The 25,117-nt window shown below is 40.0% G+C and overlaps 2 protein-coding genes across 2 annotated transcripts in view; both read right to left on the bottom strand.

Annotated features, from left to right (window-relative positions):
- PLA2G4A (phospholipase A2 group IVA) overlaps positions 1-25,117 on the bottom strand; it is a 150,558-nt gene that overhangs the window by 45,438 nt on the left and 80,003 nt on the right. The window contains exons 8-10 of the mRNA XM_037506320.2: positions 11,909-12,045; positions 3,617-3,839; positions 2,791-2,905 (exon numbers count right to left, since the gene is read on the bottom strand). Of these exons, the coding sequence (XP_037362217.1) occupies positions 2,791-2,905; positions 3,617-3,839; positions 11,909-12,045 (475 nt within the window). The remainder of the gene's footprint in view (positions 1-2,790; positions 2,906-3,616; positions 3,840-11,908; positions 12,046-25,117) is intronic.
- On the bottom strand, positions 13,359-14,625 carry LOC119241196 (JNK1/MAPK8-associated membrane protein-like). Its single transcript, XM_037506321.2, is given in 2 exon segments — positions 13,359-14,490; positions 14,492-14,625. Coding segments are annotated over 2 exon segments (780 nt in total). The 5' UTR covers positions 14,587-14,625; the 3' UTR covers positions 13,359-13,805.

The raw sequence follows: 25,117 nt of genomic DNA, 5'->3' as shown, positions 1-25,117 counted from the left end.
ACATTCTTGTTTCAAAATATTCCCAAATATTCTCTCTCTAAAGTATATTTATTCTTTAATTGTTTGAGTCAGATTTTTCCCAGAATGACTAGTGACCCAAAGTTCAGAATACAAAGAGGCTACTGTAACAATTGTAACTTCAATAACAAACCTGGTACATCTTTATGTCTCTATCACATTCAGTTTTATGCAAGCCTTGTGTGATTGTCTTAGCTGCTCTGCAAGATAAACCTAATGTTTATTGATATTCTTCCATCATGAGAAAAACAAGAATCAGAATTAAATGACCACCTGAGGTTTTTCAGTTTAGAAGCAGGACAAGGCTTCCAATTAGTCCACTGCTTGTTTCACCATATCCAAACATTTCTGCAGTGAAAGGTGGCTATTTGGTCATATGTGGATTTGACTAGCAAACTAGTGGTATTTAAAAAACAATTCCAAGAATCAAGACGTCACAAGGCAATAGCCATGGGAAAGCAAAAAAAAAAAAAAAAAAACAAACAAAGAACAATTTCATTGTAGCACATAATTTTCATCCGTGAGAAGCTCTTCACTCTCCCTGTGACCCCCTGGTGGTCAGGTGTGGTTCTCACTGTTGTTGAGCCCAAGGGGGGCCCTAGCCTGATGCTGCCACCTCTGCCCATCCAGTGGTTCCATCTACCATTCATAAGCACAGTCTATTCCTCCTTAAGGTCCAGACCTCTCGTTTTTCTCATACAGCTTTTATAGGACAGCTTTCATAGAACACACTAAATTGTTAAGATTTACCAGAAACTTAATTTGGATCTGTTACCCAAATTATTATATATTATATTATAATATTATACTATATATATTATATTATATATAGTATAATATTATAATATCAAATATTTTATGTAGCCAAATATTATATATATATATAATATTTTAAAGATTCATCCATCCATGCATACAAGAGCTGAGGTATAGGCCAGATGCATGGAAGGTGAAAGGATTCACCAGAGACAGAGCAGGGAACAGAACAGGCAGACTATGAAGAAATACACTGCTGAGGGGAGCAGCGAACAGGTCAGGAGGTCTGCCGCACCATGTGGGTAGCTCCCTGGCTGGCCAGGGATCAAACTTGTGCTGCGGTGGCTGCTGATTGTTTCATAGGTTGCATCTCAACGCCTATGCCACCAGGGAGGCCCTATTTTATATATTTTATCTCACTTATTTAGAAAAATACAAAATACATGTAACAGATGAGGAAACTGAGGATAAAATATATGACATTTCCATATTCATTTGTGCCTTCTTAAATAGTATTATACATTCCTGGAATAGATAAGGTCATATAGGATAGGGACAAAACACTGTGAAAGGAGAGGGGAGTTCACCTTACATGTGGCCTGCTCCATTCTAGAGACCAATATTTTAATAAAAAGAACAAAGGACTTTTGGGACCCAAATTCTCAGGTCTGCTACTTACTTTTTGTGTGGTAACGCACACATCGTTTAATCTTTCAGAGATTTATGCCTTCTTCTGTGAAATAAAGCTAAATACACCCCTCTCCTTGGTTGTAGTAAAAAGTGAGTAAGATAATAAATATAAGTGCTTTCTGAGCCATAAATATGACACATATTTTAGTCATATAATGATGCAGTGTTGCAAACAAATGTTACCTCAATAAAAGGAAAAAAAAATAACAGTTGAGAAACACTTGCTGAATGAATAAATTTCAGAAGCACCATTTTATAAACTATTAAAAATTCTTGCCTGAGAATCATCTCTTGAAGAAAAAGTGAGACTTAAAAATTGCAAAAGGATTCTGAATATAAATCTGTTAAGCAGATGCTGTTCACGATGATTTCTTTAAGCAATAGTGTGACTGATGTCACTGAGAAATTTTTCCTAAAAATATTATGATGCCTACCAGGCACAGAAAGAAATGTTATCACACTGCAGGCTGGGACTGGCAGAGGTCCCTCAGAAGGATGGAATCACATAGCTTTAGAACACCCTACAAGAACAGAAGCAGGGCCTCCCTGGTGGCTCAGGCGGTTGGGCACAGCAATGTGAAGCAGTCCACAGCCTCTGCGGTGCGGGTTCGATCCCGGTTGGCAGGAGAGATACCCGCATGGCGCAGCAGGCCTCTCCTGCCTCACCTGCTGCTCCCCTCAGCTGTGTGTTTCAGTAGGTCTGGCTGTTCTGTTCCCTGCTCTGTCTTGGGTGAGTCCTCTCACCTCCCGCACATCTGGCCTGTAAACCGGTTCTTGTATGCATGAATAAATAAAATAAAATCTTAAAAAAAAAAAAATAGAAGCAGCCATAGAAACCAGTGTTAACCTCTGAGAATTAACAAAATGAGGCATTTGTTCACCAGCCTCAGCACAGATTAGGACTTTTTAGGCACTGAATTATAAAAATCGGAATAGTGCTTTGAGTACCAACATATAATAAATTACCCAAATTAATGAGACTATATCCAGCACACAAAAGACTATTCATGGTCTAAAAGGGCTAGGCACACACATTATTGTATTAAAAGTCTTAGAGAAATTGGTCATTAAAATCATGTTATTGATCTTAACCATGATTTATTTTTTATGGTTTACTGTACTAACTCAAGGAAGACATAGTAGTAACTAATTTCATGGAATAGTTGCTGCAACTAGAAAATCACCAAGTTTAATATTTTCCAATGTATTCCAGAATATATATATAAATAAGCCACTAAAATTGCTTTGTGACCTTCTTCTAAAGAAAATCATTGGAAACCACAGTGCAAAGTTTACAGGAAATGAAGTGAAGGAGTCTTTACATACCTGCAAACATCAGCTCTGACACATCAGGTTTGACATGGAGACAGGTGAACAGAGGTAAGGGGCATTGCGCAGCATTGATTTTTTCCTTCAAACTACTCAAGGTAGTGTTCATTCTCTGCCCAGAGAGGAAAGAAGAAATGGTTTTAGGTAGCTAAAGATACATATTCACCACTCACAGCCAAAATATTTATAATGTCTTCTCACTTCTAGAATTCTGAGTCCTGAAAAACACACAAAAAGTAAGCTCTATGGAAGTAACTGTTTTCATTTTAAAAACAACCATAACTCTAAGGACTATGTCTACATTTGAATTGGAGAATGATTTGGTAGTTTTGGAGCCAGGAATTTAGCCCCCGGATTCCCTGGCACATACTCTATTGCCCCTGTTTTATCTTCAGATGAAATGTCACGCCATGATCATGTGTCAAATGGATTTGTTCCATGTGATTCACTTCCTTTTCTGATTCTCCACGCAGCCTCCATTCTTCCTCTACTTCGTAAAAAATTATTTTTATTCATCTCCTTATCTAATAAGATTATCATGGGGGTAAACAAGCAGTTAGACATTCGTTGTAAATTTTCCAAGGAAAAGGAAAATCACTTCTCTGTGTCAAAGCTGATACACAATTAGGATGAACTAGTAACACTAGTTTGAAATGTAGAGTTGTGTCTGGCAGGGAGTGTGCATAGCTCAGTTCAGATTGTTGAAAGGGTAATGTGATTCAAATGTCTTTTACAAAATGCATCACACTTTGCTTTATTTACAACATTATAGTTGACGTAGTCTATTTGTATTAAAAGGATTGCAGCTGGAGCCATAGCTTACATTGTGAATTAGAGTTTCTCCTATTAACATTCCAAAGATATCAGTGAAGGTGACAGGCTGTCCAGAGCTTTTCTTTTTCCATAAAGACTCGACGTATCTTTTAATTTTCTGCGGTGTGAGAAGTAAAAGAGGATTGTGGCTAACATTTTTCATTAGCTCTTCATTTATCTCATCTGGCCCTTTCTCTGGAAAATCAGGGTGAGAATATAAGGTTGACATGTACCTGTGGAGGAAACAAATGATAATCGGTATAAAGATGAAGGACAATGCATGGTAGTCTCTAAGGAAAGCAAGCACTCTGCCATAAAAGAAATAAAGAATAGTGGGACTGTTTGGTTCATTTAATGATCTGATTGAAGATATTCAAGGAAAGAATGCATCGACCAGGAAGAAGCTGGTCTACAATGAAAGTAAGATAAAGGGCAGGTCTCAGAGGAAGCACTGGACTTTCCATGCACAGTCAGGAAGAGGAGATGACCACCAGACCACTGTCCACTTGTCTACTCTCAGAAATGGACATCTCATTTAGATGACAGCATATTTGAGTCATGAAGCAAAGTGACTCATCTGGGTAGAAGACCGGTCAAACAATATGATAATTTGATTTTCTATGGTGATTATTTACAAAGAGGAAATGTGTTGGTTGAACTATTATCAATTCCTATTTCTCCTAACAAATGCATTTTTTTAAAGAATTTATTATTGAGGTAACACTGGTTGATAACACACTGTTTATGATTTAGGGGGACAGATTTACACTTTTTCAGATAAACACCTCCATACCACACCCACCAGAGTAACCATATCCCTTTACCATCTACTACTGGGCAAGCCCCTATTCTTTCTTCCCCTCGAATAACCTCTATTTTGTGGTCATATTCCAAGACTTTACTTTGGTTCAGTTTTGTCAGTTTCTTTATTTTGTTTCTTTATATTCCATGAGTGAATATAGTGTCTTTCTCCTTCTGGCTTATTGCATAGAGCATAATCCCCTCCATTTCCATCCACATTGTCACAAATGACAAAAGTTCATCTTTTTTAATAGCTGTATAGAATCCCAACACATATATGCACTCATTTGACATTGGGCACTTGGATTGTTTCCATAGAACTACAATGAATAATGTCCCAATTGAAAAAGGAAGAAAGAACTAGAATTGAAAATTTGTCCTATTAACTGAAAGGACTTATTTTGAAAAAATATTTTACATAGGATTTAAGTTCTTAGAGACCAAACTCTCCCACTTCACATTAAATTAGAATTTCTTTTTGGATTTCAAGTTACTTGGAGACAAATTGAGAATAATTATAAGTAGCAAATGGGCAAGGATGATAGACCTAGAAGAAACATATACTCTGCAAAAGAATATAACAAATTCTTAAAAGATCTTTATAACATGAGCTGAAATCCTAACATGTCCCACAAATGCATGGTACATGTTAAATAGGCTTACTCTGCATTTAAGCCTGGCATAATCATCAAGTAACCACAAATATGGCAGCTTAGATTGCTGGAAAGATACAAAGTCCACCCATTTTTATAGCTATTCCAAGATCTATCACATGATCCATTCACACACAAAGATTCAGCTTTGTACTTTTCTTTTTTTTCGTACTTTTCTTTTTTTTTATTATCATCAATTCCATTTTTTATATTTTATTTTATATATATTTTACATAATTTTTCATTTTTGCACAATTTTTGCATAATTTTGCATTTTCATCTTGGTTATAGTCCCCATACAATTCCCACCCCCCTTGTTTTGATCCTACTACTGCAATTTTCAGCAACATGGATGGCGCTGGAAGGAATCACGCTCAGCGAAATAAGCCAAAAAGAAAAAGAAAAATGGGGCCTCCCCGGTGGCACAGCAGTTGAGTGCTGGACTGCGAAGCTCCCTGCAGCCTCTGCAGCGCCGGTTCAATCCCTGGCCACTGGTAAGTAGTCCCACATGGTGCGCAGACCTCGTCAGTCTGCCTGTTCTGCTACCCGCTCTGGCTCTGGTGGATTCTCTCACCCTCCTGCACTTCTGACTGTATCCAGTGCTTGTATGAATAAATAAATCTTAAAAAAAAAAAAAAAGAAAAATACCGGATGGCCTCACTCATAGCAGGAATTTAGAAAACCTAAATAAGGGACCAGGAAAGAGACTAATTATAATAAAGTAAAAATCAAAATCAACAAGCAACTATAGATCATCATACTTTTCAATTTTTTGTTTGCGTTGGAGCAATGATGCTGCTTTATATATAGTTAAGGACATATTAAAAAAACAGAAAAATCAAACACCCGTTTGAGTCTATATGGTGATTGGCTTTGGAACTATTTAAGATATGTTTCATTCTTTATGAAAATGCTACAAACTGTATATTATGTAACTGTATATAATTTGGATTTTTGTCTTGAATCCTAGAAAATTTAAACCTAGGCTTGTGTCTGATGCCTTCCAAAGCTGTAGATCACAACACTAGCTTATACTCTATTTTGTAGCTATATTTTTACACTTTATTTCTATCCTTATTGTGTGTATTCCAGTTTTACTTCATAATAAGATACACTAAATCCACTCCTTAATACAAAAAAGTAAAATAAGAAGAGAATCAGACCTAATGTCAGTAGAGATCAATTTAGTCATGGAATGATTTATTTTAAATGGTAGGTGAAAAGGAAATGATATAATCACTTGGCGAATGGAAGTTACTATTCTTAACTGTGCAGAAGGATGATGTAATGACTCAAATCTCACTTACATGATGATCTATATCTGATGCCCTCTCATCTATATTTGATCTTTAAATGAATTAACTCGTGATTTTAAAAAGCACTTCTGCATTATGATTACCCTTAGCAATCCAGAAGGCTTTGAAAGCAGCAAGATCTGAAAACTCTTCCCTTTCTCCCAGTGTTAGTCATTGAATGTAGATTAAGAAAATCCTTTCTTTGGGGTTGAGGATTTGTCCAAAATCTAGACTCTGTACCACAGAGAGGTAGATCTTTTTAAGAGATCAAAATGTAGAGGTTATCAATTCAATCTTCCTTCCTTCCCTCCATCCTTGTCTCCCTCTTTCTCTCCCTCCCAATGTAACTGGCTTGATAACACAAGCTCTATTGAGAGACAGAAAGACCTAGAATACCTCAACCATTCCCACTGGGTAAATGTTCTCTGTTTGGCATCTTTGAACCCATATTCATTAAAATTCTTTTTTTTTATTTTTTAAAAAATTTATTTATTTGTACAAGAACCAGGGTACAGACCAGATGCATGGGAGGGTGAGAGGATTCACCAGAGACAGAGCGGGTTGCAGAACAGGCAGACTGACGAAATACACTGTTGAGGGGAGCAGCGGGCGAGTCAGGAGAGGTCTGCCATGCCATGTGGGACCCTCGACGCGTGGCCGGGATCGAACCAGCGCTGCAGAGTCTGCGGACAGCTTCACAGCGCTGTGGTCAACCGCCTGGGCCACCAGGGGAGACTCTCATTAAAATTCTTATGTGTGAGTTGACAGACTTTTCATATTATCATTGTGGTGACATCCAAGGTTTGGATTTCGACTTTGGTGATAGCTAAATATGGAGTAGTAGGCAATGGCTAGTTTTCCTAAATATCGTTTTTGTTTCCTTGGTTGCACCAAAGCAGGATTCAACTATTACTGTTTTCTGTGTCGGAGCTATGATTGAAAACACATAAATATCACCCTGATTTTAAACTTTACCAGTAATGACTCCCAATTATACAAATTGTTTCAAAAGTTGTCTTACACATAGGAGGACCTTTATAAGAAGTTAATTTACCTCTATAAATCTGAAAATATTGCCTCTAATTTTTCACCACATTTATATGATGGAACGCCTCATTCTCTCCATATGCTTCACAGTTAGCATTTTCAGTTAGTTGTGAAAATTTAAAAGCTAAAGCATACCAGAGAAGAGGAAATTCTTAATTCAGTCCCTGCCTTCAAATCACATGGTCAGTATTTTAAAATATCACTGACTGGCCTCTTAGGATTTGCTGAATGAGAATATCTGTGCTTATAACGTGTCAGAGATGATTTCATACACAGCTAAGATTTGGAATGACTTGAGAAGACTCTTGATGTTAGTCAAGCAAATATCCAGAAACCTTAAAGAATTCCTAGATCAATTTTCTTACAAATGCAGTTACTTATAAAGTCTTCATTTAGTCATCAAACATGATAAGTGGGAGAGATTCATTAGTGAACAAGACCAGTATAGTATTGTTTTCTCTAACATATACCTTGGCCTTTTTTTTTTTTTTTTGAAGATTTATTTATTTATGTATACAAGAGCTGGGGCACAGGCCAGAGATGCAGGGGATGAGAGAATCCACCAGAGACAGAGTGGGGAACAAAACAGGCAGATCTACTGAAATACACTGCTGAGGGGAGCATCGGGCAAGACAGGAGAGGCCTGCCACACCATGTGGGTAGCTTCCTGGCCGGCCGGGGATCAAACTTGTGCTGCAGAGACTGCGGATTGCTTCATAGTGCAGTGCTTAACCCCTTGCGCCACCAGGGAGGCCCCATCTTGACCTTTTAACCCATCACCTCTTGTGTGACACTTATTAAACTTGTTTTATTTTTCAATGTTCCAGAAATTCTTCAGACAGTAAAACTACCTAAATGCCCCCAGAACAGATGAGTGGATCAAGAAGATGTGGTACACATACACAATACAATACTACTCAATGATCAAAAAAGATAAACTCATGCCATTTGCAGCAATAAGGATGGCAGTAGAAAGGATTATTCTAGATGAAGTGAGCAAGGAGAAAGAGAAATACAGTATGGTTTCACTCATTGCAAGAATCTAGAGAAACCAAACAAAGAATCAGACAAAGATAAAACTGAAAGCAGACAATAGATCTGAAACATTCAGGAGGGGACAGAGAGGGCGAGGAGGAGAGTAGGAGACAGGGTAGACAAGCACAATGGACTATGGTGGAGGACTATAGGTACTGTGGTGGTGGGAAAACTATGGTGGCCACGCCTGAGGAGAGAAATCCTATATAATGAAAAAATAAACAGGGATGTTTAAAAGATAAAAATAAATAATAAGCAATTAGAGAACAAAAAGAAAATGAGAAAAATATACAAACTGAAAGCTCTCATTCTTCAAAGGCATTTTAGTCAGTTTAATGAATTGGCTCCATTATGTGTGGGTATGGAGCTGTTCTCATTTTCCTCTAAGGGGGAATGCCATACACACACAGCAGGCAGTATCCAATAGCCCCTCAAGATACCAAAAGTGAACAGCTGTACTGAAAAGGAACTGTGCCAAATAAGAGAACAAGGATCACTCTCATGATCCTCCCAGTTCACTCATGTCAGTTCTCCTGGTTTTATATATACTTTTACATTAAGTGAATAACAAGCATCATCCAAAAATAATTTCAGAAACAAATGCAGTAGCAGTTACAGGGAAATTTTATCCTACGTAACATTCTCTCTAGTGATCACAAAAAGCTTTTTGGGAGGTCCAGGGCTTCTCAGATATTTCCGTATTACCTTATGCGTGCCAAGCAATGGTCATAATCAGCAGACTGTAAAAACTTACACAACACAGGAGTGTAATTTGTTTTTCCAAGTCTTTCCGAATTCCTTCCTTTGAACTTTTTACCTTCTCACCCATATTTTTCAAGAGAGAATTGCTAACGTGAATCATCCTGGCTGACTTTCCTTCCGTCTCAGGAAGTATCTTCTTTCCCCATGGTTAACAGCTTCACCAGCACTTTTCATCGGTCCTGTCTCTGATCTTTTTCTATCCATGATCCAGTTCTGTCTTTACCTTTCATCTGTTTTTCTATACTGCCTTCTTCACCTTACACTACAAAAATGCTCAACTCCCAAATTCTGAAAACAAAACAAAAACCCTTCACTGGGTCCTAGATTTCCTTTCTTGAAAAACAGCTGGTTCTTACTAGGTTTACCTTCTGACCTTTCTCTCTAATGTTCTACTAGATTCTTATGCTTATAATTTCATGATGAAAGATGCCCCTTACTTTTGTTTTGTAACGAATCTTTTTCAAACTACAAAGATTTCCAAATCTATTTTGAAGCTAAGCTTTTCACAGGTATCCACGCTATTAAAATATTCACTATATATTTTTTAAATGGCATAAACATTAATGTTAAATTCATATGAATGCTACTACTAAAATAGTTACTACTCCCTGCCCACCCTTGAGTTTTTTTGTACCTGATTCTCTTTTCTGATGGCTTCTTGGAAGTCTTCATTGAGGTTTTCTGTCCCTCTCTGGTTCACTAACTTTTGGGATGTTCTAGAATTCCTTGAATTAAGTTATCAGTAGGAGGAACTGGTTTGGATAGAAGTTTGCAACTTTACCAAGGGTAGACAAGAAGATATAATGAGACAAAAGGGAGTCCTGGCAGAAAACTCACATTAATGAGAAAAGTAGTGGATGTCAAAAAGGTATATGTGGAGGAGGGAGAAATCAGAGCAGATTTTTAAAAAGGCATGATAGGAGTGATTTGAAAGAAAGAAAATCAAGGTGTGAAGCATTTTAACCTCCAACTAAATTCTCCCTGACTTCCAAGAAAAGTAAAAAAATAAGAAAAGACCCCCTTCTATTTGCAAAGTAGGTGGTCTTTGGGTGAAAATCTAGTTTATGGAATGTAGAATGAGTAGACTTTCAAGAAGTGAAATAAATAAGATAAAGCTAATCTCTGGGAAAATCAGACATTGAGGATAGAACAAATATTTATATATATATAAACACATGGCCTGTAATATTTAAATGATTGGGCTATCACATTTCAAATTCTTTTAATTACACTTGGTTTCAGAACCCTGACAGCATTATGTAAGATCTATAAATCTAACCAAAGCAATGACAGCAGCTCTAACCAAGTCCAAACACACACTCTTATACACCCAAACCAGCACTCAAATCTGGTCTTTCTTTATTGAGTTTAAGAAAGTGAGCTTCTTGAGTATATTCATCAGTGACAGACCATAGAGATCTAACAAGTAGTTAAAACAAAGAAAGAAAACCACTGACAAGTAATAACAAAATACTTGAGTCGGAGAAATAATGTAAAGGTCCAAATTTTCCCATCACATTACTCATTAAACAGGCAGGTGCCTGCTCTTTCCTTTAAAGACAAGAATAATGATGGACTACACCCTTCTTTCAAAAGAGATAAATCATTTTGAGGGTACACTCAAAAAGAAGGTAGTAACCATGGTTCCAGGTTTTCATTACTTAGCTCCAGCATCTGGTTCAAATATTGAAAAAACCATAGATTATTTAAATGTAAATCTGTGTGTGCAATATACAACTGTCTAAGGGAAGGCTGTGGATTAGTTGAGAATCCCAAATAGGAGGATCAGAAGCTTGAGTTTACGGTGACCCTACTGATGACCTTGGACAAATTACTTGACTTCTGAGTCAAATTCTCTTTACTGGAAAAATGAAGGATAAAAAGACACAAACATTTAAAAATGACAGACATATAAAGCAATCTTGTCATAGAAGAGTTTTACCATAGCTGAGTGAGTAAAAAGCATTGTAAATCAAAGCAGACATGCTGTAATAAGATGATACTCTTATTTGGGAAATCTAAGCAAGGACAATATTTGGTTTCCAATGTGATAAAAAGGTAGGCAGAGCAAAAAACATTTAGTATCTTTTTTTGAAAACATTTTATATATGTGTGAAAAAAGATATCTACAGCATACGAATAAATAAATGCAAGTTTAACACTCTCTTTCAATGTAGTAAGCTTAAACATATTTAAAGCATTAATTTCATAATTAGATACAAATCAGTGAAGTATATTACATTTCTGCATTGAAAAGTTGTTTCCCCTCTTCTGTGTACTGAATTATCTTGCATTTTATTCTATTTGCCCTAAAGAAGAAAATGAATACCTAGTGAATCACGGAGACTTAGACACGATTGCTGAAAGATGACAAATCAGCAGATTTAATTAATTATGGGTGGAGTATTTTATATAGACTTATTTTAATTGATATGTATATATATATTTAACTACATTTTAAATTACAAGCAGGCTTAAAAGGAGAAATTTATGATATTTCATTTATGATCATTTATGAAAAATCATTGTTAGTTATGAATTTGCCTTAAAAGCATTTTTAAGGAGTGAATTGCTATATCAAGCTGGAACATTTCAGTAACTTGAAGTTAATGTTCAGTTTCATAAATCACCTTTTCTTTTTTATTGTTTCATATTGATCAATGATAAACATTTAGGGTGATATAACTGAGATTTAAAATGTATACTAACCATGTGGAGCCAGAAAGACCAGCAATGTAAGTAGCACAATCCAAAATTCCTGACTCGTACAGTGCCTTCATCACCCCAGAGAACCCCACCATGGCTCGGAACCCGCCACCAGAGCCCAGTATGGCCACCACAGGCACCTGGAATAATGAAACACAGAGATCATTTGCAAAGTAAAAACATAAAACATACCCTTTTCGTTTTAATTATGTAATCATGAAGTTCATTCATCCCTTGGTAGAGTCTAACTTTTGAAAAGAAGAAAATTATGTTTCCTATACAAAAATGCTGGCTTAGGTTAATAATACCTCTCTGCTATAAAGTGCTCCAGGCTGGATGGACATAGGGTCCAGAGATGTGGACAATTCCCATTAGAGGAATTGGAGGGGCAGAGTAGACTTCACAGATAAAGGGGGAGAAACTTGAGCTTGCTTTTTGATAATACAGTGTCAAAGCATTTTAATTAATACATTGATTACTAACAACGCACAAAGATAGTGCATAGGACAACCTGAACTTACTCTTAAAGAGGCACTGTTATTCACCAGGGAGGAATAAGGGAGGGCAGAAGAGTGTTTTGGAAATGGAGGCAGTGAGAATCAATGAAGAGTTTTCACAGTAAAGTAGAGCAGCATAGGCCGCCAATAAATAAAGCACATGTGTGCTTGCAGAGGAAGAGATTGTCATGCCTTCGTCTCTTGAACCAACACGGCTAGAAGTTTCTCTGTACCATAGGGCAGTAGCTCTCAGAGCTTTTCGGGAGTCCACAAAGTCAAAACGACTTTCATAAGAACATTAAGATGCTATTTGCCTTTTCACATTCTTATTTTCTCATGAGTATACAGTGGGGTTTTCCAGAGACTACACGAAATGTGATATAGAAGCAGTGTGAATTCAAGAGACCTGGGATTCCAGCTGCATTTTGTTAAGTCAAATATTAAAGATATTTATAAAAATGTAAAACAATGCCATTCTTCTTACAGGTTTTTGCTTGGGAAAACAATTACTTTCATAAACTATAATTTATATTAATATGAAATGGACTTATTTAAATAAATATATGCTCCAACAGATTTTCTCAGTTTCAGTATGACAAACACTGATAGATATGATCTATATGAACAACATCTCTTGGGAGTTTCCAATATATTTTTTAAAGATTTATTTATTTATGCACACAAGAACTGGGGTACAGGCCAGAGGTGCGGGAGGGCGAGAGGATTCACCAGAGACAGTGGGAAACAGAACAGGCAGATTGACTGAAATACACTGCTGAGAGGAGCAGTGGGCAAGTCAGGAGAGGTCTGCTGCACCATGTGGGTAGCTCCCTGGCCAGGTTCAAACTCGAGCTGCTGTGGCTGCAGATAGCTTTGTAGGTTGTGTGTTAACCCCTTCTGCCACCAGGGAAGTCCAGTTTCCAATATTTTTATTTTATTTTTTTTTTTTTTGCCATCAGACCCCACAAATATTTGTCCTTATAATACATTATAACTGAAAGGTATACACAACTATGCCAATGCTAAGGATTTCAGGTTATATGCTCGGTTTTTCTTAATAGAAATGGAAACCACACATCTCTAGGTACACAAGAACATGATTTTCCCCTAAAGAAAACTGAATTGTTGCAGAGGTGAGTGCTTCCTAACAGGCCTCTAGTATAACAATGCTTTCTAATTGTGTAGTGTATTATACTATGTAATTTCAGACTTAGAGAAATGTCTGAAATTCCTGTTATTTTTATTAACAGTTAAAACATAGTCTGTTGAGTCCAATAACAAAACATTGAGAAATGCTCTTATTCCCATGTATGACAGAAGCTTACTTATATACTTCATTTCTCTATTTACTAGAACACCTCTGAGGTGGGTTTTCTTTTTTTTTTTTTTTTGGCATTTTATATTCAGTGTCCATTGGCTCCTTCTGAGAGTATCCGTGAAGGTTCAGTAAATTTTGCAGTGAACAAGTAAAAGAGTGCTGGTGTGGGTACCAAAGCCAAAAGTGGTAAATCTTGCTCGAGTTTATCCACTCTGGTAATGGAGATTATTCCATAGGCATGGAGCAGCCAGTGGCTAAAGAGAACAATAAGTCTCTTCTTTCTGACCAGAAGATCATAGCAGTTCTCTATTTCAGAAGCCGACATGTACACAGCCAGAGTAACCAAAGACAATACTAATATAATGTAGGGGAAGGCATAATATAAAAGGCCTCCACCAACTGCTTGAAGTATGGTTAAAATTGGGAAGAAGTAAAGTGCAGCATAAACACTTTTAAATCGATCAGACTTCCCTAACCCACAGGCAATCTTCTTTACCAGAAGAGGTCGGAGCAGCATCATTAATACCAAGCAGAATGCATAATAGATAAATACAATGGTGTACAGTGGGTAGACAGCTTCATGAGTACAGTGCACTGTGGTGATGTAATCTGGACTTGGGTTGTAAAGCATTGTGTACCAATCAGAAAGCATCAGTACGCGACATGAATGGATATAGAGAACACCAACTGGATCACTCACAAGTAAGGTGATAATAGCTGCCATACTGCATTCAAATAATGCTGTGATGTGCTGGAAAAGTGCACTGGAACCCACACTCTCCATATATTTCAGTTGAGCCATTTTTAGATAACAGGGTCTTCCCACAATAAAGTCCAAGGCATGCTGGCTGAATATCTACCGCCATCGGCCGCGGCAGGCGCGCCCGGAGGCGCTCGGGCTCGGGCTCCGGCCGACGCCGCCTCCGCGCCCGGACATCCGGGCCCCCCCAGTTTCCAATATTTTTAAAGTGGATAAAGGATTTCTGAGGCCACAGAGTTAATCACTGCTCTAGGATATCTAAAACTAAAGAAAAAGTAGACTTATCAAGAAAATGTTGTGTGCTTGGCACTAGTGAGGACACTTTCACTCAATTTATTTCTTTTCATGCTCCACAGTCCTCAAAAAGAGATCATTATAATTTCTGTTTCTCATATAAGGAGTTAAGCAAACATAATACCTTGTTCACATGCAGAAAGCTAATAAGTTAAGTATAATCAGGTGTCATCTCCACCAACATTAGTGCTCATTCCTCTTACATTATTCCAAAAGAAAGGAGAAATCTTTATTGAGAGAAACCACTGGCTATTTATCCAAACTATATTTCAGATTCATGTATCAATTCAATTGATATCAGCACAATTTTATGCAACAATTTTATGAATATGTGGATATTTTAAAATGTGGATAAAAACATGGATATTTTAATAGTCTTAGTCATTCTGAAATAACTTGCGAAGAAATAACTGGGGAATTATAAGGTGCAGCTGTTAGTTCTGGCTGTACATCTAAAAGAATCCAAACATCAACATTGTTGGGAGTTCATAGGTTATATTTAGACCTAAAGGCACCCGTATTTGTATGATAGCATTTTTGTGTTATTAATATTTCTCATACTTCTTTCATATGGTTACAGGAAATGAACAGGGTTACAAAAACCCTGTTTTTTTTTCTTTTAATTATATTGCCCTGCTACGTGGGCTTACAAATAATTTCCTTTCTTGCAAAAGAAATACTACATGCTCAAGGATTTGTTTAAATTTTCAAAGATCTTAAGGTCTGATAATTACATAAAGACGTTTGTCCCCTTGGCTCTGGCATTAGTCAAAATTTTCCATAAAACAGAACCAATAGGATTTATTTTTCTCTCTCTCTCTATCTATCTATTATTTATCATCATTGTAAATTAGTTCACTAGAATTTACTCATGCAATTTTGACAATACCAAGTCCAAATCTGCAACATGAATCAATAGACTTCATTATCAGAAGAGCCAACTGTGTGGTTCTAGTCCAAAGGCAGTCTGCTGGAGAATGCCCTCTTGCTTGGGGAGGTTGGTCTAATTTTCTATTCAGGCCTTCAGCTAATTGAATGAGGCTCACCCACACTGTGGACAGCAATCTGCTTACACAAATATCACTGATTAGAATGTTTATTCATGAGAAACATCCTCTAAGTTGATACGTAAGTTAACTATCACAAGTCCACCACTTTTTAACTTGGTATCCACATACATATCCTTAAGTCATACTCAATCTCCAAATAAAAATAATAACAAGTTCAAACTTTTGGCTAACATGATGCCACTATCCTGTGTACAACCGGAAATGTACTAATCCTTCTCCAGAAGAGGATGCAATGTACTTCGATGACATTTATTCTTCCTGATGTCTTGTTAAGTTAAACATGAATCTCTGTGTGTATACACATGCACATATTCATGACAAACTAAAGAAGAAATACTCATGACAATAGTAGTTCTCATTCCTATAACTGGTGACATAGTCATAGCTGATTATTTTTAAATACCTTCTTACACTACCCATTCTGCATCCCCTTTGCCTTCATCAGATACCTCAACTGGTCATGGGCAAGGTAATACTCTCTTAGTAGCCTGATCTCTGAGTAAAGTCAATGGAAAACTATCAGGACCCAGGACAGATAAAGGCCCAGACCCTTTAGTAATGGAGGGATAAGTTGCCCATCAGGTAAAGAACCATGACCACTGAGGTCATTTGGGCCACTTCCCCATGCAACTTAGCTATATATTCAGGACATGTTCAGCCTTATTTTATATATAGCACTTCCATTTGATGTGCACATCTAACTTTACTGCTGGACAGACTGAATAATACCCAGTTCATGATGGGCAATTCAGATCATGATAACTTGGTGACACATGGTAAAATGTTCACTTTCTAAAAGTAGGACACCCAGTAGCTGTTGTGCTAACAGGACCTGCACCAAAATCCTAAGTGCCTGTTCTGCAATTTACCTAGAGGGGGCTGCTAAAGGCAACCATCGGACTCTGACAATTCAGGCACCAATGGACCCAGATGATCAGGAGGCCCAAGTGGCAGAGCAGCTTGCATAGCCAGTGAGTGGGTCCAGCTACAGAACCTCTTTTTATTCTGGGACCCATTCAAAACCTGCATTTTTGGATCTTCAGATAACTTGGTAAATGCGGCAGAGTGACACACTCCAAAGAGAGGCCCACTCAACATTGTGCCTCCTTTGTGGTTGAAGGAGGGGACAGACACAACAACTTGTCCTTCATCATGGTAGGGGTATCTTGACTAACCCCACACCACTGGATCCCTAGAAATTTCACTGAAGTATAAGGCTCTGAATTTATGTTGGGTTTATTTCCTACTATCTTATTAATAAGTCTAAAGTAATTGCTGCTTCTAAAGTACTGGTTGCTAGATCCAATTAGCAAACTGTCATTAATGTAATGGATATGTGTGATATCTTGTGAAAGGGAGAGGTGATCAAGACCCCTGTGGACTAAATTATGATAGAGGGGTACAGAGTTGATATATCCCTGAGATAAGAAAGAAAAGCTGCAAACAAACTATTTCTGGTGGTCTTTATTAACAGGGGTGAAGAAAAAGCATTGGCCAGGTCAATAGCTACAAGCTAGGGACCAGAGGATGAATAATTTGCTCAAGCAAAGAAACTCTGACACAGCAGCTATAATTGGAGCCACATCCTGCTTAAGCTTATAATAATCCATGTCATTCTCCAAGATCCATGTTTCTCAACAGGCCAAATAGGTAGGCTGAATAGGGATGTGGTTGGAATCACCACTCTTGCATTTTTTTTTTAAAGATTTATTTATTTATGCATACAAGAGCTGGGGTACAGACCAGAGATGTGGGGGTGAGGGGAGGTGAGAGGATTCACCAGAGACAGAGTGGGGAACAGAACAGGTGGATCTACTGAAATACACTGCTGAGGGGAGCTGCAGGCAAGACAGGAGAGTTCTGCCTCACCATGTGGGTTTCTTCCTGGTCGGTCAGGGATCGAACTCATGCTGCAGAGGCTGTGGATTGCTGCGTAGTGTGGTGCTTAACCCCTTGAGCCACCAGGGAAGCCCACTCTTGCATTTTTTTTAAAAGATTTATTTATATGAACAAGAGCTGGGGTGTAGGTAGAAGTGTGGGAGGGGGGGTGAAAGGATTCACCAGAGACAGAGTGGGAAGCAGAACAGGCAGATCTACTGAAGTACACTGCTGAGGGGAGCAGCGGGCCAGACAGGAGAGGCCTGCTATGCCATGTGGGTTAGCTCCCTGGCTGGGGATCAAACTTGTGCTGCAGTGGCTGCGGATAGCTTCATAGTACTGAGACTTAACCCCTTGTGCCACCAGGGAGGCCCTACTCTTGCATTTTTCAAGTCCTTAATGGTACTATGAATTTTTATAATTCCTCCAGGATGGCAGTTTTGTTTCTGGCTTACTATTTTCCTAGAGAGGGAGTTCTAATGGTTTTCATTTGACTTTTCTTTTTTCTTTTTCTTTTTTTTTTTTTTTAAAGATTTATTTATTTATTTATACAAGCACTGGGTACAGTCAGAAGCGTGGGAGGGTGAGAGAATTCACTAGAGCCAGAGAAGGGAAAAGAATAGGCAGACTGACGAAATACACTGCTGAGGGGAGCAGCGGGCGAGATAGGAGAGGTCTGCTGCGCCATGTGGGACCCTCGCTGGGCTGGCCGGGATCAAACCGGCCCTGCAGTGGCTGTGGACAGCTTCATAGCACCACGCTCAACCGCCTACACCACCAGGGGAAGCTCTCTTAGCACTTTTTCAATGGAAAATTGACACTACCTAGAGACTGTTCCAAAAACAAGCCTGTTTAAAATTTGGATTAGGGATTGGGGTCAAAATAAGGGGGTTGCAATTGTATGGGGAATATAAAAATAAAATTTATAATAAAAAAAGAAACAAAATAAATAAATAAAATAAAATAAAATTTGGATTGCACAACCACAAAGTCCAAAGTGAAGGGAGTTGTGAATATGTCCTGAATGCTTTGCAGCCTCCTTCCTGGCTTCGCAGGCAAGAGAGCAAAGGCATCTGCACAGTTTTAAAATCAAAATAGGTTCTGCTCTGTGAAAGTCACACAAGAATCTGATGCCTGTGGGTAAACCAACCTTTCAGCCTCTGCTAATGATGAACTAAATTAAATTTTAACAATGGGGATCTAGTCTTTGCTTCTCCATAATCCATTTTTTAGAAGTCAGTAAGTGTCTACACCTTAGGCTTTTCCCTGCTCTGCACACTGACGGCATTTCCGTATTTCTTCACGATAACCTAGGAAATCAAAAGATCTAAACTTACAGACAAAAAGCAGAGGCCCCTGTCAAGAATAATTACATTTTTATGATCAATGACTCACAGTTCTTTTTCCTCCCCTACACACATGTTGCTATGTAACAAGGTATATACACTGGCCTTAAACTTGTGGTTATTGGAGAAGTTCTAACAGATGAAAATCTGTTTAAACTGTTTCCTGGGTTGATATCCTCCCTTTGATTATCTAATAAAGTCTTTGCCTAACTATCATGGAGACTTTTATTTCTTTTCTTTTTTTTTAAAGATTTATTTATTTATTTATACAAGAGCCTGGGGTACAGGCCAGAGATGTGGGGGGTGAGAGGATTCACCAGAGACAGAGTGGGGAACAGAACAGTTGGATTGACTGATATATACACTGCTGAGGGGAGCAGCAGGCGAGACAGGAGAGGTCTGCTGTGTCATGTGGGTCACCTCTTTGCCTGGGGATCGAATTCTTGGTGCAGTGACTACGGATAGCTTCATAGTGTTGCGTCTTAACCCCTTGAGCCACTAGGGAGACCCTGGAACTTTTATTTCAATTAACAAGATGATGTGAAGAAATTACTTCAAGTGAATATACAGAGCATGGAGGAAATGCAGTTGATTGCAATGGAAACAAGATATGAGATCTCTCAGATCAACTTAAGCTGGGCCAGGAATGACGTATTTTAGAAAGACTTCCTCCTAAGAGATTAAAATCAACAAAAAATTTAAAACTCTTATAAGAAATCTTAACTATTTGACTAATTTATTATCCAGACAGAAAAGCTAAGGTTTTAGTAAATTGACAATTATGTTCTGCAGCGCTTTGCAACAGAATAGCAACACTCAAGAATATCTAGAGTAGATATTATATTATTGAGTAACTTGCCTGTGCTTTTCACAGTGCCTGTGGGATGCTTTTAAAACATTCTTCTCATCCTTTGAACCTAGTAAGAGACATTGCTTCCATTTTACAAATAAATACAAAAATGAAGCAACTCATCTAAATTCATATTGCCCAAATTCATTCCACCTTTTAATTCAAAAGGTCCTAAACTTGATGTTATCTATTTGTTGAACATTGGGAACAAAACAGGCAGTTTCTGCACTGAAATTTGAGTAAGACTGTTCTTTTCTTCCTCTCCCTCCCCCCCACCCCTCGCCTTCTCCTCTTCTACAGAAACAGCTAACACAGTCCCTCCTTCCTGTCTTAAGGAGGCCCTTCAGCCAGCACTGCATAGAAAGTGAAGATCTTGGCTGGGAGAACAGGAATAGGGAATGACATGCCCAGGAATGATATGAAAATGGGGAAATGTTACTTGTGTTATGGGAATGGGAGGTGCTGAATGCTTCTAAGCTGATGATTTCTACTAAAAGGAAAGTCTTTTGCCAAAACCAAGACAACAAAACTTTTAACTCTAGGAATGACTTCCAAATACATGACTTTAATAGTTTTGAAGGCTGTCCCACAGAAAAAGCACCATGACCTCATTCCCTTTGTGCTGTAGGCCAATTCATGTGAACATCAGTCTAAGTTTCATTCTCCCAGGAAGACTCCTTCCCACCAAAGGAGGAGCGCCCAGAGGCTATCACAGTAACTTTCTTTTATTTACTTTCTTTTATTTTTTAAGATTTATTTATTTATGCAACCAAGAACTGGGGTATAGGCCAGAGGGGCAGGGAAGGGGGTGGTGAGAGGATTCACCAGAGACAAAGTGGGGAGAACAGGCAGATGTACCGAAATACACTGCTAAGAAAGCAGCAGGCAAGACAGGAGAGGTCTGCTGCACCATGTGGGTAGCTCCTTGGCTGCTGGGGATCGAACTTGTGCTGCAGAGGCTACGGATAGATTCACAGTGCTGTGCTTAACCCCTTGCGCCACCAGGGAGGCCCAGCAACTTTCTTTTTAAAAAGGAAAACCTGAGAAAAAGGCCAAGTGAAAGTCTGCACCAATGTGTCCCAGATATTTCTAATTCAGCAATTCCTAATGGAACCTTCTCACCCCAACCTACTCGACCTGTGTCTCCTTTCTGACAGCTGACACTGAGGTTCTTCTCTTTGCAGCTAACTCATCCCCTGCAGGCAATGCTAAAATCTGTGCCCTTTCTCACACAACAAGTCTCACTGGGCATCTGGCAGATGCTGGGAGCTAGGTTAGGGAAGGAGACAGAAAGGTGAGTGAGCCAGACATAGTACTGGTCCCCCTGAAACTTATGTTCTAATGGAGAAGCAGACATTGAATAAATGGCTGCAGAAGTGTTGTTTAAGTACAATTATGGTAAATGCTAAGAAGATAACATGCTTAAGGGGGCCATAGACAATATAACTGAGAGACTTAACTTGGGGGTGAGGAGTTGTAGGGTAAAGAAAATGTCAGGCTTTTCTGCCCTCCCGCCATCAGGACAGATGATGGATCCTTGTGGTCCTGAATGCATGCCTGATGGCGGGCACCTGGAGTAGGGTGTGGGCATAGGTAGATGGGATTCACCTGGGCTCAGACTGTGCTTTTAAGGGCGGCGTTACAGGGACGCCAGCAGAAGCAGAGAAAGAAGCTGAAAGAGAAGCCAAGAGCAGAGAAGCAGAGAGAAGGCCGGAGAGCCCAGAAAGAGTAAAGACTTGCTGGGGGCTGGGAGGCCTGCCAGCCTCCCGGCCCCCTGCACCCTTGCCTGCCATGTACCTGGCCCCAATAAAAGACCTACAAAAAGCCACTAAGAACTCTGACTCCTCCTTTATCCGGTCTGCTGGATCAGAAAACCTGCACAGTGTCTATTCCTGGCCCTACAATTGGCGTAAGTCGGCAAGATGATCCATGCAGACGGGTATGGAGCCCTCCGAAGACCTGGAGGGACTGATGGACAAGGTCCGGGAGCTATGGAATAAGACCACGCCTGGAGGAGGAGACGCCCGAGAGGACCAGCCAGTGACACCTGAAAGGACCAGCCAACAACTGCTGAGGCAGCAGAATTGTCGGGGAGGAGAGGACCACGATTCGGAGCTCGCTGGTGCTGATGCAGGGAGAGGCCAACGGACTAGGACTAATGGACTTGGACTGATGAACTTGGATTGACAATCCTGCCAGAAGGCGGAGGAACTTTGGCAAGTTAATGCTGTTTTGGGACCCTGGGGGAGGATGCTATTGTTTGTAAACCCCAGAAGATGGGAATCTGGGGGTGGCCAGTGGGCCTTGATGGCCAAAAGCAGCCTGTGTATGCCCAGCAGCCAGGCAGAGGAGAAAAGCCAACTGAGAAGGCAAAAGCTGGTGCTGATGCTAAGTTTGGGAAACCCTGAGTGGCTGTTAAGCAGCCTGAGTATGCTGAAGACCTGTGAGTCTCGTAAAATCACCTGTGGGTGATGCCCTGCTCGTTGTCGAGTGAGGGTGAGGAGCTGAGGATCCCGTCCTTGGGGGATGGGTGGGGAACGTGGCTTGGGGTGGAGCCCAAGCCGCATGTAGAGTTTGGATCCCCAACCCATGTGCTTGTGCAGTGGGTTGGCCTGAGGGCAGGGGTCTGCGAGTCGCATGGGTGGCTATGAAGGCCGAGTGTTGGAGCGACTGCAGACAGAAGCCCTGAGGGTTGGCGATTACCCCCAACAGAATAGAATCGCCAATCCCAGAGCTAGTGCATCCTGGGGGTGGATGCAGTATGTGGCTTGTAGCCGAGACTACAGCCAGAGAAGGCCAGGAAGCCTGATGGCTCCTGGTGTGTTACAGTAGATGCCGTGAGTGATTCCCCTCCCTCGTATGAGCAGTGCCTTTGGCAGCAGATTTGGTGGCTCATCCGCTGGTTCCAATAATTGTCTTTTGCACTAGGTTGGGGCCCTGCCTGGACTTATGTGTGTTCTGTTGTATTTTGTTGTTATATTGTGATGTATTTGCTTTTGTGGGCCATGGCTGCATTGTTTATGTTTGCTAAGAAAATTGTTTATATGAAGACTATATGGCAGAAAACCCTGAGGGGGTGGACTGTAGGGTAAAGGAAAAATGTCAGGCTTTTCTGCCCTCCCGCCATCAGGACAGATGATGGATCCTTGCGGTCCTGAATGCATGCCTGATGGCGAGCACCTGGAGTAGGGTGTGGGCATAGGTAGATGGGATTCACCTGGGCTCAGACTGTGCTTTTAAGGGCGGCGTCACGGGGACGCCAGCAGAAGCAGAGAAAGAAGCTGAAAGAGAAGCCAAGAGCAGAGAAGCAGAGAGAAGGTCGGAGAGCCCAGAAAGAGTAAAGACTTGCTGGGGGCTGGGAGGCCTGCCAGACTCCTGGCCCCCCAGCACCCCTGCCTGCCATGTACCTGGTAATCCCAATAAAAGACCTACAAAAAGCCACTAAGAACTCTGACTCCTCCTTCATCCAGTCTGCTGGATCAGAAAACCTGCACAGTGTCTATTCCTGACCCTACCGGAGTCGAGGGAGAAAGTGTCAGAGAAGGGTCTTACTGTACTGAGTAAAGAATGGGAGGGGGGCAGGTAACTGAAAAGCACATGGTGGTAGGAGGAGAGGAGAGCACAGGAGAAGCGCTCTGCTGGGAAAACAACCATGTGTGGAAAGGCGCCAAGTGGGAAAGGGTTGTGTAGAGAGTGGAAGGAAGTGGGGAGGGGCAGCACCTCATGGGGGTTGGCAGGAGTGGGGAATTTGGGATGGACTGTCAAAAAATAAAAAAACAAAACTAGAGGAATGTATGGATCCAAGATCCTAAAAGCAGAAGAAAGATTTAAAATTTTGTTAAAAAAAAAAAAAATTTGCATACAAATGTTGGCGAGCATGTGGAGAAAAAGGAACTCTCCTACACCACTGGTGGGAGTGCAAACTGGTCCAACCACTATGGAAAGCTGTGTGGAGGTTCCTCAGTCTACTAAAAATGGAGCTTCCATACGACCCGGAAATTCCACTCCCAGGGATCTACCCAAAGGGCACAAAAAAATTGATTCAAAAGAACACCTGTACCCCTATGTGTATTGCAGCACTATTTACAATAGGTAAAACCTGGAAACAACCCAAATGCCCAAAAACAGATGACTGGATCAAGAAGATGTGGAATATATACACCATGGAATAGTATTCAGCATTCAAAAAAGATAAACTCATGCTATTCACAGCAACGTGGATGGAGCTAGAAGGAATTATGCTCAGTGAAATAAGCCAAAAGGAAAAAGAAAAATATCAGATGCTTTCACTTATAGCAGGAATATAGGGGAGCCAAATAAGACATCAGTGTAAAAAAATAATAACAGTACAAAACACAACAAAGCAAAATGGACAATTATAAATCAGAGGCATCCTGCAGGGAAAGAGGAGGGAGAGGAAATGGAGGGAGGGAGGGAGGAGCACAGGGGACTGAGGGGATGGTGCACGGGTGCCTTGGGGAAGGAAACTCTATGGCGACTACACATGAGGGGGTGGGGGAAAGCAAATATTGTTTAAAAATGTAAACAACGAAAAAATATAAAAAATATTAAAAAATTAAAAAAAAAATTGAGTTTTTAAATCAGGTTTGTGCTTAAAAGATCACTCTGACTTCAGTGTGAATAGAAAGTCAGAAGGTGGGTGAGCAGGTAGGCGCGACAGTACAGGCGAGGAGAGTCTGTTCAGATTAGACATGCAGCATCTAAGACGTGAGGAGCACATAGAAGAGATCTAGGCAGGGTAAATGTTCAGGCCTCAGGCTCAGAAGGGGGTGCTAAGTGGCTGACTGTCACTCACAATCCTCAGCACAGGGGCACTGGGGGACACCATGCAGGGAGAGAAAATTCTGAGTCTTGAGGATCCTCTACTTAAAGAATGCCCAGAGGAGGAAGATGTGGCAAAGAAAATCAAACCGGCTTGTTGAATACTAGAAGCTAGCAGCAAGAATAGAGACTATTTCAGAAAGTAGGGAGACACTTGCTAATTCAGCTGCAGGGTTAGGTAATAGAGGGCAGAAGGTGTGCTTCTGTGTCTACTAGTTACCACGGGCGACGGGTGGAGCTGCTAAGTGCAATGAGGAGGACAGGAACCTGACGAAAGTGGGAAAACAGAATAAGATTGGGTAGAAAACTTTGGAGGAGTTTTGTGAAGATAAAGGGACCAGAAGGGCGAAGGAATGC

The sequence above is a fragment of the Talpa occidentalis genome, unplaced genomic scaffold (assembly GCF_014898055.3).
Source record: "Talpa occidentalis isolate TD23 unplaced genomic scaffold, MPIMG_talOcc4v2.1 talOcc4.12, whole genome shotgun sequence".
In the NCBI taxonomy this organism is placed as follows: domain Eukaryota; kingdom Metazoa; phylum Chordata; class Mammalia; order Eulipotyphla; family Talpidae; genus Talpa; species Talpa occidentalis.
The sequence above is the reverse complement of the archived record's forward strand: the minus strand, read 5'-3'. Positions and strand labels throughout refer to the sequence as shown.